General features: G+C 45.1%; 1 protein-coding gene across 7 annotated transcripts in view; it reads left to right on the top strand.

The window, feature by feature from the left end:
• The window catches only part of GIGYF2 (GRB10 interacting GYF protein 2), a 148,749-nt gene that overhangs the window by 120,676 nt on the left and 10,759 nt on the right, over positions 1-17,314 (top strand). For 6 of the 7 annotated variants that reach the window (XM_073360204.1, XM_073360201.1, XM_073360202.1 and 3 more), the window contains 6 exons: positions 2,799-2,969; positions 5,880-6,116; positions 7,103-7,225; positions 10,490-10,681; positions 10,836-11,041; positions 11,378-11,532. In XM_073360204.1, coding sequence (XP_073216305.1) covers positions 2,799-2,969; positions 5,880-6,116; positions 7,103-7,225; positions 10,490-10,681; positions 10,836-11,041; positions 11,378-11,532 — 1,084 coding nt within the window. The remainder of the gene's footprint in view (positions 1-2,798; positions 2,970-5,879; positions 6,117-7,102; positions 7,226-10,489; positions 10,682-10,835; positions 11,042-11,377; positions 11,533-17,314) is intronic. The other variant, XM_073360203.1, reaches the window with a different exon arrangement.

Genomic DNA, 17,314 nt, shown 5'->3' with positions numbered 1-17,314 from the left:
GAATCAGGCTGCTATCTGTGCTTGGAGCCAGGAGCACATGTGGCAGCAGGGCTCTCCGCACGGGGAGCTCCACCTGGAGCTGGGAGACTGTGCTCTCGGCCCCCCACACTACCCCTTTTAAGTCAGTGCAAGTGCACCTGGTGAGGACGTTATCCACCAACAGAAGGAGGGTAGTGTGGACATGAAAAGCTGCTGTAATTACTGCGGTGGTTGTATGTTGATTTAACTTAAGACAACTTAAGTTTGTAGCGTAGACATGCCCATGGTATGTTTGTTTGTCTTTTGGAATACAATGTAAGGAAAGTAAAAGAATCTGTTGAATTGGAACTCTGAGTCAAGCTCCCTGTATTTCTTTTTCTGTTACAACATGCAAATGGTGGACCATTAAACCAGCGTCTAGCTGCTGAGAAGTCTATAAAGGGCCTTTGACAGTTACACAAGGATAGATTTTAAATATCCGCATATCAAACCATATTTCTCTTGCAAAGAAAAACTTTTATATTTCATATTTTTCTTCTAATCCAAAGGAGTCATGTGAACCTTTTGCCATAAAGTTAATTGATGGGGGGGAAAAAATAGCTCCATAAATTATCGAGCTCCAAAAGGCTTTTGCCTCAGACCCTCTAAAACTGGAAATGGCCAGTCAGAGTGGTCTGTGTGTGGTGTATGCCTCTCTATTGATCCCCTGTTCTTAAGTATGTTTGTGTGACTCTGCATATGAAGACCCTGTAACGGCTGGGAAAGAAACATCAAGGAATAAGTATCTGAAAATCTGGGAGATTGCATTATTCTCTCTTGAGTATGACCCTGTTTTATTCATCCAATTTAAGATTCTCTTTTAACAGCAGAGTCCAGTTGATCACACCCAGGAGTTCAAACCACCTGGCTCCCAATTTTTTGTGATCTGGATTATTGCTTTCATTTGTTTATAAATCAAACCTACTTATTATTAGCAGTCTTAAATAGATCAGTTCCCTCCTCACATCCACCCCTTAATTTTTCAACTGCCCATGATGCAACAGTGTCTCTCCTTTCATAACTGTGGAATGAAGGAATCTCTCTACTCTTGCTACATTTGCGCTCTCCTTTCTACAAGGGGAAGTGGGGCAGTGGTATTAGTGATCTGTTGACTTGCAAGAGGGGGACCCAGTGGCTCCTATGTCTTTGGTTCATTTTCAGGCAGTGAGTGTTGAGCACTAGTCATTGACTGGGAGATTGTGCCTGTCCATAAGTCTGGGCAGGGAGATGTTCTGTGATAAAACTTTGCTCACATTCCCCGAACAAACAAAATGCAGTTTGTGAGCCCTTCCCCATAGACCTAAGAGCCACATCAGAAAGTCAGAAATTGTTTTGAGTCCCTTCCCATTATCGCTGGGGGCAGGGGAAGTGCTTGTAATTGAAGATTAGGGCCATCTTTTATCAGACAGATGAAAAAGCAGCTGCTGCATCCTTCTCCCTTCATGAGTGAATATATTTTAGCTGTAGGCATTGGCTTCATAATTAGCCCAGACAGTGTGTTACGCATGCCCGTGGGCCGTCCCTAATATGCCATATCAGCGTTTAAATAAACAAAAAGAGAAAATGGTCAAAGGGTCATCATTTTTTCTCATACTGGTTGGAAACCAAAGCCATTCTCCTGGAATAACACAGTTATGTTAGGTAGGATAACAGAAAGCATATAAACCCTTATGTTTCAGGGCATTTAACTGCTGGGGAATATAAAAAACTTTCCTTTTGGCAGGTCATTCCATAATTGTCCATTATGTAGTTTCCTGTCAGTATCTGTGGTTACTGTTGTCCCGGACAGTAAACTGGTCCATTGGTTTGATCTGGTATGGCAGTTTGTATGTTTATACTTCATTTATGCAGTACATATATGATGTGGTATAGGACTGTTGATAAGGGCAATGGTTTTAGCGTTCCCTTGATTCACCAGAGCCCAAAATTAGTGTGACCTTTGGGGCATGCTGCAAGATGTGTCTCTTTGATGTGTTATGATTAAGGCTGTGAGTCTGTCATGGAAGTTACGGATTCTGAGACTTTCCATGACCGCCGTGATTTCTGCAGCGGTGGGCGCTGGCTCAGGGGCTGCTGGAGCCAGGCAGCCCCTGGGCCAGCAGCAGCAGTTTGGAGGTGTGGGAGGTCACTCAGGGCTAGGGGCAGGGTGTTGGGGCCAGCGGGGAGCGCTTACCTTGGGGTGGGTAGCTCCCTGGGTATCACTGGCTTGGCTACCCTGCAGCTCCTAGGTGGCAGAGGGGCCGGTGTGTGGTCTCTATGCTGCCCACAGGCCCCGCCCCCGCAGCTCCCATTGGCTGTGGTTCCTGGCCAGTGGGCTCTGCGGCAGCCAGCGCTTGTGGCTGGAGCAGCGAATCCCCTGGTCCCTCTGCCGCCCAGGAGCTGCAAGGATGTGGAGCTGGGTAGGAAGCCCCTACCAGCTCCGCCAACCCTTCCCCCCCACCCAGCACCAACAGGGGTGCCGGGCTGCATGCCATGGCGTGGCATCCTCCCCCCACCCCGCCCTTAGTACCAGCTGGGAGACCATTCCAACCTAAAAACAACCAATGTTTTCATCAAAACTCACTTGTCTTGGGGATGCATGTCCTACCACAATATTTGTTAACCCATGGCTTTGTATTTTTGGGGTTCTAGGATTTTTATAATATGCTTTGTGTTAACACTAACACACCAAAAAAAAAAAAGGTTGGGTGCCCAGGTTTCCATGAGACAACTCCTGTGGCCAGACCACCTTGTGTTCTGTTTAGTGAATTGGTGTGTATCACTTTTGTTCCCATCTTTAGGAAGAAGCCCTGAGGCGGCAGAGAGAGCAGGAAATTGCACTAAGACGACAGCGGGAGGAAGAGGAACGACAACAACAGGAGGAAGCACTTAGAAGGTTGGAGGAGAGGAGAAGAGAAGAGGAGGAAAGACGTCAGCGAGAAGAGTTGCTTCGTAAACAGGTGAAAATGAATGTAAGGGATTTACCGTGCTCAGGCATGGGAGATGCTGGAACTGAGTGAACACAGAGACTTAATAGTAATACCAGCTGAGGAGAGGATGAGCCTTTCTGATCAGGATGGGAATCTGGTAGTGGAACTGCATGTGGGCAGAATTAAACAGATTGAACATGGATTACATTTTCCTTTCAACCTGGTAATAAGGATGAACAAACTTTATGCTGTGGGAAGCCGTCACAACTTTTTTGTTGAGAAGATGGAGTAGGTAGCAGTTCACATTCATCAGCGGAGCGCCTCCTTGCACCATGCCATGTTGCAGGGGGGGTTGTCTCTATTGCCCCCTGCAGGCCATCTGTCTTTGCATGCCACTCAGTTCTGGCTGAGAAGTAGCTAGTTCTGAGCCCTTCCAGATTATCAAAATGTCCAATGTAGTTCAGAGTCCCAAATAATCAACTTATCTTCTGGGCCTGGTTCTCAACCCTTTCCTAGCATTCCACTGCCTTTCACTGTCTCTGGTATCAAGCACTGTCCTGCCTAACATAAATCTTCCTGAAGCCACTATTCTCCAACAAGCATTGGTGCTTTGGCCCTTCACAGGAGCCAGCCTGCTTGTTTGTTCTCTGTGGCTTTTTCCTCTAGCAGGATTCCCCGTACTGCCTCCTTTCCCCAGGGACTCCAGCAATTTACGTCAGAAGTCTCCCTACTCTTTACAGGTCCTATCTTTGGCTCTACCCCCCAAGAACCTAACTTGTTCCCTGTGAGCCTCTTCCAGCCTGACTTCACTTAGCCTCTCCCAGAGAGGAAAATCCCCTTGTTCCACTCTCTCCTGGGTCTCCTCTCCTGAGTTCACAGATCTGTTTAAATAGTCCTCTCTCTGATCTTCTGCATCTTTATCAATCATCAAGTCACTATCACACTCAGCTCAGTGGGAATAGTTTAAGGGGCCAGCCAGCCTGTGACAGAGCTATATTTGTTGAATGTTTTACTTTCCATTACATATTTGACTGGGGCTCCAGAATATGTTGTGGCCTAAGCTTTCCAGTCTGTGGTCATTAATTTAAAAAGGGGGGCAAAATGTTTATAGTATTCTACCATGATAGTGTAAAATATTTACTCTGTAAGATGTAGTGTTTTGGACATTACTACAGAATACTGTATAATCCTTGACTCTTCTCCCACAATGCCTGTGTTTGCCAATCTGCCTGACTCCACTCTGCCAAGTTTGCACTCCTGCTTGAAAACCTTATCCATACTCCTTCATATCCTCTTGCCTTGGCTACTGTAACTTCCTTTTTTTGTGGCCTCCTAAGTTCTAGCTTTATAGATTCCATTATGTGTCCACTCCTTCTGCCAGCCATCTTACACTTTTTTTTAAAAGTGGTCAGGGTTCCTTCCCCACTCTGAACTCTGGGGTAAAGATGTGGGAACCTGCATTCAAGACCCCCTAAGCTTGTATTTACCAGCTTAGGTTAAAAACTTTCCAAGGCACAAATTCCGCCTTGTCCTTGAACAGTATGCTGCCGCCACCAAGTGATTTAGACAAAAAATCGGGGAAAGGACCACTTGGAGTTCCTATTCCCCCAAAATATCCCCCCAAGCCTTTACACCCCCTTTCCCGGGGAGGCTTGAGAATAATATCCTAACCAATTGGTTACAAAGTGAACACAGACCCAAATCCCTGGATCTTTGGACACTGAAAAAAAATCAATCCGTTCTTAAAAGAAGAATTTTATTTAAAAAAAAAAAAAAAAAAAGGGAAAAGGTAAAAATCCCCTCTGTAAAATCAGGTTGGAAGATAACTTTACAGGGTAACAAAGGATGCACAAAACACAGAGGGAACCCCCTCTAGCCTTAGTTTCAAAGTTACAACAAAACATGGATAAATCTCCCTCCAGCAAAGGGAAAATTCACAAGTTGAGAAAACAAAGATAAACTAGTACGCCTTGCCTGGCTGTACTTACAATTTCTGTAATATGAGAGACTGGTTCAGAATGGTTTGGAGGACATGGATTGATGTCTGGACCCCTTAGTCCCAAGAGCAAACGAACACAGAAAAAAAGAACCCAAAACAAAGCCTCCTTTCCCCCCCGCCCCTCCCCAATTTGAAAGTATCTTTTGTCCCCCTTGGTTCCTTTGGTCAGGTGCCAACCAGGTTATTTGAGCTTCTTAACCCCTTACAGGTAAGGAGCAATTTTAGGCTACCCTTATAGTTATGACAAGTGTCTTCATCACATCTGTCCCCAGACAACTTCATTGTCTCCACATAAGCTTCAGAATCCACTTTAAAGTTGCCCACTGTTAAAATTCATAACTTCCTGTCAGTGTCTGTCTCTGTTCCTCTTCCTACTCTAGCAATTCATCTAGCAATACTTCCTTCATTATCCCGCCACATAATCTTGTGCTTGTTGGTTTAAGAGCCTTCTCCTTTGCTGTTCTAGTGGTATGAAATAGACAAATCTTATCTTTTGGGTGTTAATTTCCCTCCCCCTCATTTCTAATCTGATCTGCAAACCTTTTCTCCCTTTTTTATTCTACTTTTCCTCATTTCATGTGTTCATGGCAGCAGCACTTCACTGAGAGGGCTAGTAGCAAGTAGTAGAGGTGCACAGTAATAATATGAATAAAAATCCCAGGGAAAAGGTGGGGCAGTATTTGGTTTTCCCTCTGTCCTGTCTGACCTGTAGCTAACTTTCACCATAAGGAAAGCTTCCCTTCTAATTCAGGGAGTATTGTGAAATCTGTATTTTGAAGGACAATAGACCAAATTATTTTCTCAGCCTGAAAAGGATAAAGTTGAATAAATGTGTTCTTTACTGACCATATTTGTACAATTAAATAAAAAGCTTCCAAGTATCACGTTTCATGAAGTAATTTAGATCTTCTGAGTCATCTTAGAGACTTTACTGTTCTTTGTATCCTGGGAAGGAAGAGGAAGCTGCCAAATGGGCACGTGAAGAGGAGGAGGCCCAGCGTCGACTAGAGGAAAACCGGTTGCACATGGAAGAGGAGGCAGCCAGACTACAGCTTGAAGAGGAAGAGCGAAAGCACAAGGAGCTGGAACTCCAGCGCCAGAAGGAATTATTAAGACAAAGGCAGCAGCAACAGGAGGCTCTGCGCCGGTTGCAGCAGCAGCAGCAGCAGCAGCAACTTGCACAGATGAAGGTAATGCTCTTCCACAAGCTAATTTCCTTCCCACTCAACTGATGTGTGCAGTTAAAACGTCCCCATAGTGTAGGACCAATGGAACTAGCTTGGAAGGCGTCTAGTTAATTGGACTGAATCAAGAGAAAGGGAACTGAGTGGTGGAACTGTATGAGGAGGAAGGAGAAGGGAAAGCAAAGAGTTGTTGGGGAGGAAGAGATGCTCGATATTTGGTGAAGGATGAGAGAAACAAGGGGAGAGTAAATTAAAACAAATGGAAAGGAAGGAAGAGAGAGCTCAGCCAGCCAAGAAAGATTGCCGGAAGAGAAAAATAACATAATTTTTTTATTCCACTTCGAGGAGAGTCATGGCTTGTTTTTAAGGAACTGAGTTGTTGATGGAGACCTGAAAGCATGTGGCTTAGTTTGTCTGGTGGAAAGGTGGCATCCCTTGGTCCACATAAGAGTGATCTCTACATCACAGGCCCCAACTCACCTTGCAGCTAGCACCTACAAGAAGTCTTTTTTAATTCCTCCTTTTTGTAGTTCTTAATTTGAAAAACATTTATACTGTTTGGCTTTCAGTTGTTTTAGTAGCCTCCAATGTGAGGTAACTGAGCCTTAAATATGCTTCAAGTAAATACCATGCTGTTTTTGAGGGGAAAAAAAATGATCAAAATGGTTTATGCATTGTAACTAATTTTTTATTCGGCAAATGCACATGTTTTAGTCCCCAAAGTTGTTGCCATTTTTTTGAATAACAGTTTGTATCCTATTACGTAATGGTTCATGGGACACAGCTGGCCCTGACACTGCCTTGCAGCTGCAAGCACATATAACAAAAATATGACTGCACTGAAAAACTGATACCTTTAAAGCAGACCTTTGGGTATCTTGTAGTATCCCTTCTATTCAGTGGGATCAAAAGATTTGTCTGTATGTTTGCAGTTTCAGTAGTGTTCACTTCAGAGAATTTGTAATTGTTATTATTTCCTACTTTTTTCCCAGCTCCCTTCTTCTTCAACATGGGGCCAGCAATCCAGCTCAGGAGCATGTCAGTCCCAGACCACATTATCATTGGCAGAAATCCAAAAGCTTGAAGAAGAGAGAGAGCGGCAGCTTCGAGAGGAGGTAAATTCAGTTGAAGTAGGTTTGAGGTCTGTAAACTATGTGTTGGAGTAAAATTTGCTGTGTTTCTACTTAGCTGTTGATCAAGTGAGTAAATATAAAAGAAAAACAGTAATAAGCAAATTTTTAAATAGGACCAAGTCATCTGGGCTGTTTTGTCTTTCAGGTGAAGAACCAGGTACTTATTTGAAACTACAGAGCTAATTTAACCTGTAGCCTAAACTGTATTTGAATGCAAATGTCCACTCCCAGCAATATATTAGAGATATGTGTTCAGGGGACATTCAGAACTTGAATAACAGGTGCATTGGTAAATTCTTGTTGACACTCAGTGCTGGAACACAGAAGATCAAGGTGAGATGCATTTGCACAACTATATTAAGTGAGTGTTGGGGAAATGAAACTCTAAGAGAACAAAGCAGGTCTTCGTAATGTAGAAAAATGTGGGGATTGAGATGGACACTTCATAAAGCTACTCTTGGGGTGCTTCTTGAGGGCTGTTGATCCTTACATTATTCTTGTTATTGACCACCCGCAATTTTTGTTCTTTTTGGTTTTTGGCTGTTTTTCTTTTGCATATGGAAGAAGAAAATTAAAGTGGTAGAATAACTCTCCTGATTGGTGGCTAGGTTGACTAGCCCCTTGATCTTCTTTGGCCTAGATTGATTTCACTTGCCATGGCTAAAGACAGTGGATTCTTGGCAGTATTATCAGCTATGCCATATATATTAAACCCCAGGTATAATGTCTCTAAATGGCAGTTGAGGAAAAAGCTTGCTTAGCTGTGCCATAGAAGAGCATGCAACAGCTAGAATCAAATCTTTCTGAACAGGCTGCAAATGTGTGTGTGGTACAGTACCAAAATATGGGTAGAGCTGTTGTGGATCTTACCTACAAGTAGTACTCTTAGAATATATCTACACAACCTGCAGCAGTGAGCCCAGAGATGATCCGTGTCTGTCAATAGTGTGGCGGGGGGGAGGTGGCAGAGTGAGGGCAGCTGGCTTCAACAGTGTTACTGAGCGTGCTCAGTACAAGCCAATCAGCAAGTTTGGGGAGGGGGACACATGATCCCACATCTCCCCCCCCCCCCCCCCAGCCCCTCCACAAGTTGCCTGTGGGCAAGCCTCCAGGGAGGGAATGTGCTTTCAGAGCCTAAGCTCCAGCCCGAGCTGCAACTTCAAAGCACAGTCTACACATCTATTTTTAGAGTGCTAGTAGGAGCCTTGGAGGTCAACCGGGTCTATGAGATTCACTGCCATGAACTATGTAGACTTATCCTTAGTTATTTTTTGTTCATTTAGACAGGTTTGGGTCCCGATGTTCCTTTTGTAAAAACAGAAATAATCTTCTTTGGGCCAAAAATTCTTATCTTCCCTTCCATGTCTGATGTCCAGAAGCTCAATACAGCAGATGTTTTTATAGTAGAAACAAGTTCAGAGTGTAGAACTCTTTCTTTTTCCCTATGGGTATCATTAAATTCCCAGGTAATGCTGATCCTGTTGATAGTTTTCCAAATAATAAATGCTACGAGAGCTTGAAAAATCCTGCACCAAAATATTATGTGGATTTACATTCAGAAAGTGGTATAGAAGATCAGCAAAGTAGAAATTTGGAGCAGATGAGAGTTTGAGATGTGGGTATTATAACTACTGTAAAACTTTAATCTGAGCATCCCTTGGTGTTTTCTGTAAGCATCCTGGGAGGTCTTATAAATTTTCTGTATATTTACTTGGCCGGTTAAAAAGTTTAAGAACTCATACTGCAAATATTGGGTCTCATGGCTACAGTTGCGTTCATGGTACTGTATCCATAATATCTGAAGAAAAGCTCTCTGTAATCTTGGTGCTCTCACTAGCAGGAGTTGATCCAAAAAATATATTACCTCACCCACCTTGTCTCTAACATTCTGGGACTGACATAGCTACAACAACACTGCATACAATAAGTTATCAAGATTAGGAACTGGGCAATTTCCCACTTAGCACTTTAAGTTGTCCACTTCTGACAGAGAGAGCGAAACAAGAGCTTGTACTTAAAATGTCTCTTTATCAGAGGGAAGACAACCACATTGGGAGGTAACCTCTACCAGTTAGTAAAAAAAAAAACAGCCCTCTCCTTTGCAAGTAGTCTCTGGATTGGGAAACAGTTCACCACATTCCAAAACACAAATTTAACAGTAACTTAAACATGAATCTCAAAGAAGATACATATTTTTGCATTCATTAGTGAAAAGCATTGATGGGTAATCTACTACATATGTTTCTACCTTTCTTACCCTTTCCTGTAGCAAAACAGGAGACATGTTGCATGATTGTCATCGTCTTTAGCAAATGAGAGAGATCCATTTTCCATTCCTGTTTTCAATCCCGGGACTAGGGCACTTCAGATACAACTCATAGGGCTTGTCCACATTTCAAGTTACTGGTGGCAAAGTAGGGTATGACTCTACAGTGCACCAGGTTGCCATTCAGTAACGTCCCACGTGGACAGTGCAGTGGAAGTCCTGGAGTGTGGACGAGGGAGTCACTAGTTCTGCGTCTGGGTTGAAATAGCATGGATCCTTTCATATTATCTTTACATCCTCTTAGGATTCACATGGCTGCTATTTTGTTTTACCGTTAACATCTGTGGGTATGTCTACACTACTGTTAACCTGAGTAAGAGGTTAACAATTCTAAAGTAGGATTTAGATCTTCAGTTACTTATTTATTAAAGAATGTTAATCTAGTTCAAAATTGCCCAGGTCCTAACCATAGCCAAGCTATGCCACTGACACATGGAAGACTATCACACGTTAAACCCAAAACAAAATATACAGATGATAATTTTGACACAGTTTGAATTTCTCTGAAATTTCATTAGTACCATAAGCTCTTATGACACTTTAACCAGAAGTTCAGATAATGGTAGATTCTTTAGTTTTCATGCCAGTTCAAAGCTGCTGCCCCCTTTTGTCCAAGAAGTTGTCAGTTCTCTTGACTACAAAAATCAAGGATATATTTGAGAGACATAGGTGGTATTTTCATCCTCTGACTATTGTTGTGGCACAGGTAAGACGTGGAGTTTTTACAGCATGTTAGGGGGGCCTCAGAAAGAAAAAGGTTGAGAACCCCATATCTGTCTGACATGCTTTAAAGGCTGAGGCCTACATTGTGACACTGCTGCTCATGTCGACAAAAAACAAACAAACTGAAACCAGTATCCCCAATAGTAATTATCTTCAGAGAGTAAGAAAGGCATGTTGTTTCTTTTTGCATGCAACAGCAAAGACGTCAGCAGCGTGAACTGATGAAAGCCCTTCAGCAGCAACAGCAGCAACAAAAAATGTCAGGTTGGGGTAATGTCACCAAGCCAACAGGCGCTACCAAATCTCTCTTGGAAATACAGCAGGAAGAGGCGAGGCAGATGCAGAAGCAACAGCAGCAACAGCAGCCGAACAGAGTCCGCAGTACTACGGTGCATATCTTATTTACCTAACCAGAACATGGAGAATTGTTACTTGCATTGTTCCCCTCTCATCACACTCCATTTTGGTTTTCTGAGACATTGCTGCTGTTTCTCCAGACCTGATGCTAATAACCAGGGTCTCATTTCTGTTCTGTTTCAACAGCATTCTAACCTGCACAGCAGCATTGGGAATTCAGTGTGGGGCTCTCTAAACACTAATCCCACCAGCCAGTGGGCATCTGATCTAGTCAGCAGCATCTGGAGCAATGCTGACACCAAAAACTCAAATATGGGGTTCTGGGACGATGCAGTGAAAGAAATGGGGCCTCGTAACTCAACCAATAAAAACAAGAGCAATGCCAGCCTCAGGTAGGAATCGGGAGGAATTTGTTTTTGGCAAAGGACTGCTAGTATTGCACTCATATTTTAACCAACTATAGCTTCATCACCTCTGGTTCTTGAAAATTCTGTACCACTGTCTTAAAATAGTGTTTAGCAACAAACAGCTTATAGGCTGTCCACAGAGTCCCAATTTCTTTGATTTTTCTTATCCACTAGGAAAATAAGTTGACTCTTAAACATTACTGGCCCTCTGTAAATCCATGGGCTTTTGTAGGCTATGCACTGTTATCTTAGATAATATTGTCTAAGATAATCGATGGCTGTTTCAGGCATAGTATGCAATATTTACAATTTCTTTGTCAGTAAATCCATAGGAATTACGAGCAGACAGAACAAGAAGGCGGAAGAAGAGGAGAAGCTGTTGAAGTTGTTCCAAGGGGTTACTAAAGCCCAGGATGGATTCACTCAGTGGTGTGAACAGATGCTTCATGCACTCAACACAGCGAACAACTTAGATGGTAAGAAGCAGGAAAGAATGAATGTTATGCTTTGTAACAGTATATGAAGAACAACATCACATTTGTACATTTGCACACATGAAATTCTGTGGATGATGACTGCATTTCTACCAAGGTGCTGTTTGGTTCATTCAGCAAGAGGGCATAATTAGCTGGGAAATGGCATTGCTATAAACTGCACTGCATTGTCTTCCCTCTTTGGGTAAAATATGCAGGTAGAATAGAATTGGGACTAATTCCAGACTCTCCCACTCTCACCCATAAAAATGGTTCCTTTTGGATGGAGGTGACAGGTCACAGATGAATGAGAATTTAGCCTAGTTCTAAATACATGCAATATTATTAACATTGTAACTCTCTAAAGCATTTTTGGGGTACAGTTTGAATGAACTATGCTCTGGTCTGATGCTTCAGTCAGTAAAATTGTATTGATTGCGGCATAAGAGCAGAGGATTGTTTATGGTCCATTTGAGCCTGGGGTTCACTGAGCTTCTGATATTAACTCTGCTGCAAAATGAGTCAAGTTAGGAACTGTTTAAGAGTAGCGGCCGTGTTAGTCTGTATCTGCAAAAAGAAAAGGAGTACTTATGGTACCTTAGAGACTAACACATTTATTTGAGCATAAGCTTTTGTGAGCTACAGCTCACTTCATCGGATGCATGCAGCTGATGAAGTGAGCTGTAGCTCACAAAAGCTTATCCTCACATAAATTTGTTAGTCTCTAAGGTGCCACAAGTACTCCTTTTCTTTTTAAGTTAGGAACTGCGAGTCATGAAGCAGTGGTTCACTTGCCCTCGTGGTTGTACACTTAATTTTCTTGCACATCACAGTAGGGTGAGAGGGGACTGTCTCCTTTTCTGTACGTAAAATAGTAGAATGTCTGCCACAATATGTTCTTCGAGTGTTTGCTCATGTTCATTCCACATTAGGTGTGAGTGTGCTGCATGCACTGTTGTCGGAGATTTTCCCCTCAGTGGTATCTGTCAGGCCAGTTCTCGTGCCCTCTGGTACTGCACGCTTATGCGCCAATATAAGGGGCAGTGCTGGTCCCACATGCTCTCAGTTCCTTCTTACCGCTTTTGATGGTTGCTGGAACATCCCTTTTTGTTTCAGCAAGGTGTTTTCAATGGTTTCTTCTCTTTAGCTTAGTTTTAGTCTTAGTATAGTATTAGTGTAAACAGTACTAGTGTAGAAAGTTAGTCCTTCTCCTTTAATGTAGAGGGGCTCCCTTTGACCCTGGGCTCAGGCATGCCCCAATCCCTGGGCTTCAAACCTTGTGCCTCCTGTGGCAAACCTGTGCAGGTGAGCGACCCACACTCCAGTTGTCTGAAGTGTCTGGGAGAATCTCAGGTAGGAGAGCACTGTCAGGTCTGTCAGGACTTTAAGCCTCATACAAAGAAAGACAGAGAAGCTAGACATTGGGTGGGGCAAACTTTTAGGCCTGAGGGCCAAATTGGGGTTCCAAAACTGTATGGAGGGCAGGGTAGGTAAGGCTGTGTCTCCCCAAACAGCCTGGCCCCCTCCCATTTCCCACCCCCTGACTGCCCCCCTCAGACCCCACATCCATCCAACCCCCCCGCTCCTTGTCCCCTGACCGTCCCCCCTGAGATCCGACCCCCTCTCCCCTGACTGCCCCCTGGGACTCCCTGCCCCCTTACCATGCTGCTCAGAGCACCAGGACTGGCAGCCTCGCTGCCTGGCAAGAGCCAGCCATGCCACCGCGCAGTCTAGAGTACCAGGGCAGGCTGGCAGCTCTCACAGCCGCGATGCCTGGCAGAAGCTTGCAGCCCCGCTGCCCAGAGTGCTGGTGACACAGCGAGCTGAGGCTGCGGGAGAGGAGGGCTATTCTCCCCGGCTGGGAGCTCAAGGGCTGCCAGGATGGTCCCGCAGACCATAGTTTGCTCACCTCTGAGCTAGACTGAGGGCTATCCTAACGGAAGTTGCTGTTAGACCAGCATTAGAGCCAAGCCACTCGGATTCGGCACCAAGCACTTCAGCTTCAGTGTGACACGCCTTTCTGGCACCACGCTCTTCTCAGCACCATTCTCCATCTCTGGTGGTGAGAAAAAAGCCGAGAGAGGACACTCCTCTGTGCCAAAGAAAGGCAAACAAGGGGAAGGCAGTGGAGTGCATCCTCCACCCCCGAACCCATGATGGCACAGTCGACTCCACCCTGAGGGCCTTTGAGTTCAGTGTGGGACCCACCCCCGCTGATGCCAGGAAGTCATTGTGGCTCCAGTGTGATAAGTGCCTTCTACCCTGGAGGCCTTTGCAGCCACCAAGGACTTATCTCTCCCGGTATCACCAACCCTGATGGGACAATCACTAACTCCAATGAACAGGAGAGAACATGGTGCTCCAAGCTCTTTCCCAGCACCTGGGCCCTAGATACCTTCTAGAGGCAAGCTGGCCCTTCCTTCCTTCTGCAAGGTCATCCCTGGTCCGGCACTGGTTCCCAGACCTTTGGCACCAAATGGCAGAAGCCATGGTCACGTCAGAAGGACTCTTTTTTGGAGTCTGCGGTGGAGCCCTATGCCCATCCCAAGAGCTGCAGCTGGTACCCATTCTACATGTCACTGGACCCGGGTATGGGTCACACACTGGCAACTGGTCAGGAGGATAGTGGCCGATGCAGTGACTATTTTGGAACTAATGGAGATTTTCCTCTGTACCAGGACCATCGTCCACTGGTCCTATGGTTGCATCCGAGAGGCGGGCTGCTACATAGCTCCATTCACCACCATACCCTGATTCCAGTACCGAGCCCAGTACTGACACACACATGATGTGGGCCCAATGGAGGTAATAAGGGCAGAAGATGAGGTGGAACTCCCTCTCTGGTACAGGTCTCTTCCTCCTCCTCCCCAGGTGAAGCCACCTTGGAGCCAAGTGGCTCGCTGTTGCAAGATGACTTTGGAGCCCAACAGGAGCTTCTAAAGAGAATAGCTGCTAATCTGGGGCTAGATGTTGAGGTGCTCAAGGAGTCTTTCCATAGCCACATTGACATTTTGGCTGCAGTAGCACCATCAAAGATGGCCCTATCCATCAACGTAGCTTCTTTTGGATCTAGTCAGAACCCTGTGGCAGACCCCATCTTCTCTCCCTCCCACTTTGAAGAGGGAAGAGAAGAAATACATGACAGCCAAAGTACTTATACTCTCACCCTCCTCCTGGCTCCAGTGCCGGCCAATGAGAGGGACAGGCAAGGCCAGGCAAGCATTACCTCCAAATAAAGACTTAAAGAAACTAGCTCTGTTTGGCAGAAAAATGTATTCAATAGGTAGATTGCAGCTGCATATCTTGAAGTCCTGCTGGGGAGATGTGATCGCAACATGTGGGATTCTTTGATGAAATTTAAAGACTTATTGCCTCTGGACTCCAGGCAGGAGTTCTCCACTCTCTTAGAGGAGGGAAAGAACATAGCTAGAGCCTCACTCTAGTAGACTCTGGACGCAGCCAGAACAATGGCTTCTGCAGTGGCCATGAGGTGATGCTCTTGGTTGCAATCTTTGAGGCTACCACAGGAGGTCCAGCAGTCAATCCAAGACCTTCCATTCAAGGGTATGTCACTGTTTTCAGATAAAATGGACATAAAGCTCCATGGGCTGAAGGAGTTAAAGGCTGCCCTCAGGTCCCTGGGCCTCTATGCTCCTGCTCTTTCGAGGAAGCATTTCAGGCCTCACCAGCCAGCTCGCTTCTCGGTGCCACTGCCACGATGGGACCTGTTCAGGAGAAGGAGCAAGGGTTACAAGTGTTGTCAACCGCTTCCATCCACCTCAGTCTCACTACTGGGATTGCATAGATACTCCAGAGGCCCCAACATTGAAGGTGCGCTCAGGGTGCTATACCCGTTTCCCTCATCGGAGCCTATCCCCTTTTTGTTTTCAGACCGACTTTCCCACTTCAGCCTGGTGTAGTCTTTCATCGTATCAGACTGCTGGGTTCTAAGTACAGTGGTGGACAGTTATACCCTTCTGTTTTCCTCCACCCTTCCCTCCCATCCCTGTCCCTCTTCAGGGACGCTTCTTATGAGCAACTTCTAGCCCAAGAGGTGCAAACCCTCCTACAGGTGGGGGCTGTGGAGGAGGTGCCTTAGAAATTGAGAGGAGAAGGGGTTTTATTCCCAATATTTTCTAATCCCGAGGAGAAGGGGTTTATTCCCAATATTTTCTAATCCCAAAGAGCCAGGGTGGTCTTCGACCCACATGGTCTCCCTGGTCTCCATTGTTCCCTCCCTGGATCCAGGGGACTGGTACACCGCCCTCGACTTGAAGGATGCCGGTTTTCATGTTTCCATCTTCCAAGGCCACAGAAGAAACCAGACCCATTACCAATTCACCACCCTTACCTTTGTTCTATCTGCAGCCCCCTTGGTTTTTACGAAATGCATGGCAGTGGTCGCAGCCGTCCTCAGAAGGCAAGGGGTCTAATTCTACCCATACTTAGACAACTGGCTGATGAAGGGCTATTCATGTGCTCAAGTAAAGACCAGCATCAGCCTGGTCCAAGCTACCTTCCAAGCATTGTGTCTGTTGATAAACAAAAAAGTCAACTCTCATCTCAGTACAGAGAATAGATTTTATTGGGGCAGTACTAGACTCAACCCACGCCAACGCCTTCTGTCCAGAGGCCCATTTCCAGACCATGTCAGATCTGATATGCAGGGTCAAGGCATACGCCATCACAACAGCCTGGGTTTGCCTCAGACTTCTGGGACACATGGCCGCAAGCACTTACTTGGTATGGCATGCAATACTGCACCTCAGATCCCTGCAGACATGGTTTGCTTCAGTGCACTCACCAAACATACAACACTTGGACTTGGTGTTTACTGTTCCAGACCCGATCTTCACCTCCCTTGACTGGTGGAAGGACCCCCAGTCGGCAACGGCAGGTGTTGCCTTTGTCATCCCCCAGCCATTCATAGATTCATAGATATTTAGGCCAGAAGGGACCATTATGATCATCTAGTCTGATCTCCTGCACAATGCAGGCCACAGAATTTCACCCACCACTCCTAAAAAAGACCTCACACCTATATCTGTGCTATTGAAGTCCTCAAATTGTAGTTTGAAGACCTCAAGGAGCAGAGAATCCTCCAGCAAGTGACCCGTGCCCCATGCTACAGAGGAAGGCGAAAAACCTCCAGGGCCTTCCAATCTGCCCTGGAGGAAAATTCCTTCCCGACCCCAAATATGGCGATCAGCTAAACCCTGAGCATATGGGCAAGATTCATCAGCCAGATACTACAGAAAATTCTTTCCCGGGTAACTTGGATCTTACCCCATCTAAAAACCCATCACAGGCCATTGGGCCTATTTACCATGAATATTTAATTACCAAAACCATGTTATCCCATCATACCATCTCCTCCATAAACTTATCGAGTTTAATCTTAAAGCAAGATAGATCTTTTGCCCCCACTACTTCCCTCGGAAGGCTATTCCAAAACTTCACTCCTCTGATGGTTAGAAACCTTCGTCTAATTTCTAATCTAAATTTCCTAGTGGCCAGTTTATATCCATTTGTTCTTGTGTCCACATTGGTACTGAGTTTAAATAATTCCTCTCCCTCTCTGGTATTTATCCCTCTGATATATTTATAGAGAGCAATCATATCTCCCCTCAACCTTCTTTTAGTTAGGCTAAACAAGCCAAGCTCCCTGAGTCTCCTTTCATAAGACAAGTTTTCCATTCCTCGGATCATCCTAGTAGCCCTTCTCTGTACCTGTTCCAGTTTGAATTCATCCTTCTTAAACATGGGAGACCAGAACTGCACACAG

The sequence above is a fragment of the Lepidochelys kempii genome, chromosome 9, assembly GCF_965140265.1.
Source record: "Lepidochelys kempii isolate rLepKem1 chromosome 9, rLepKem1.hap2, whole genome shotgun sequence".
Taxonomy (NCBI): Eukaryota; Metazoa; Chordata; order Testudines; family Cheloniidae; genus Lepidochelys; species Lepidochelys kempii.
Note: the sequence above shows the minus strand (reverse complement) of the source record. Positions and strands in the feature narration are given on the sequence as shown.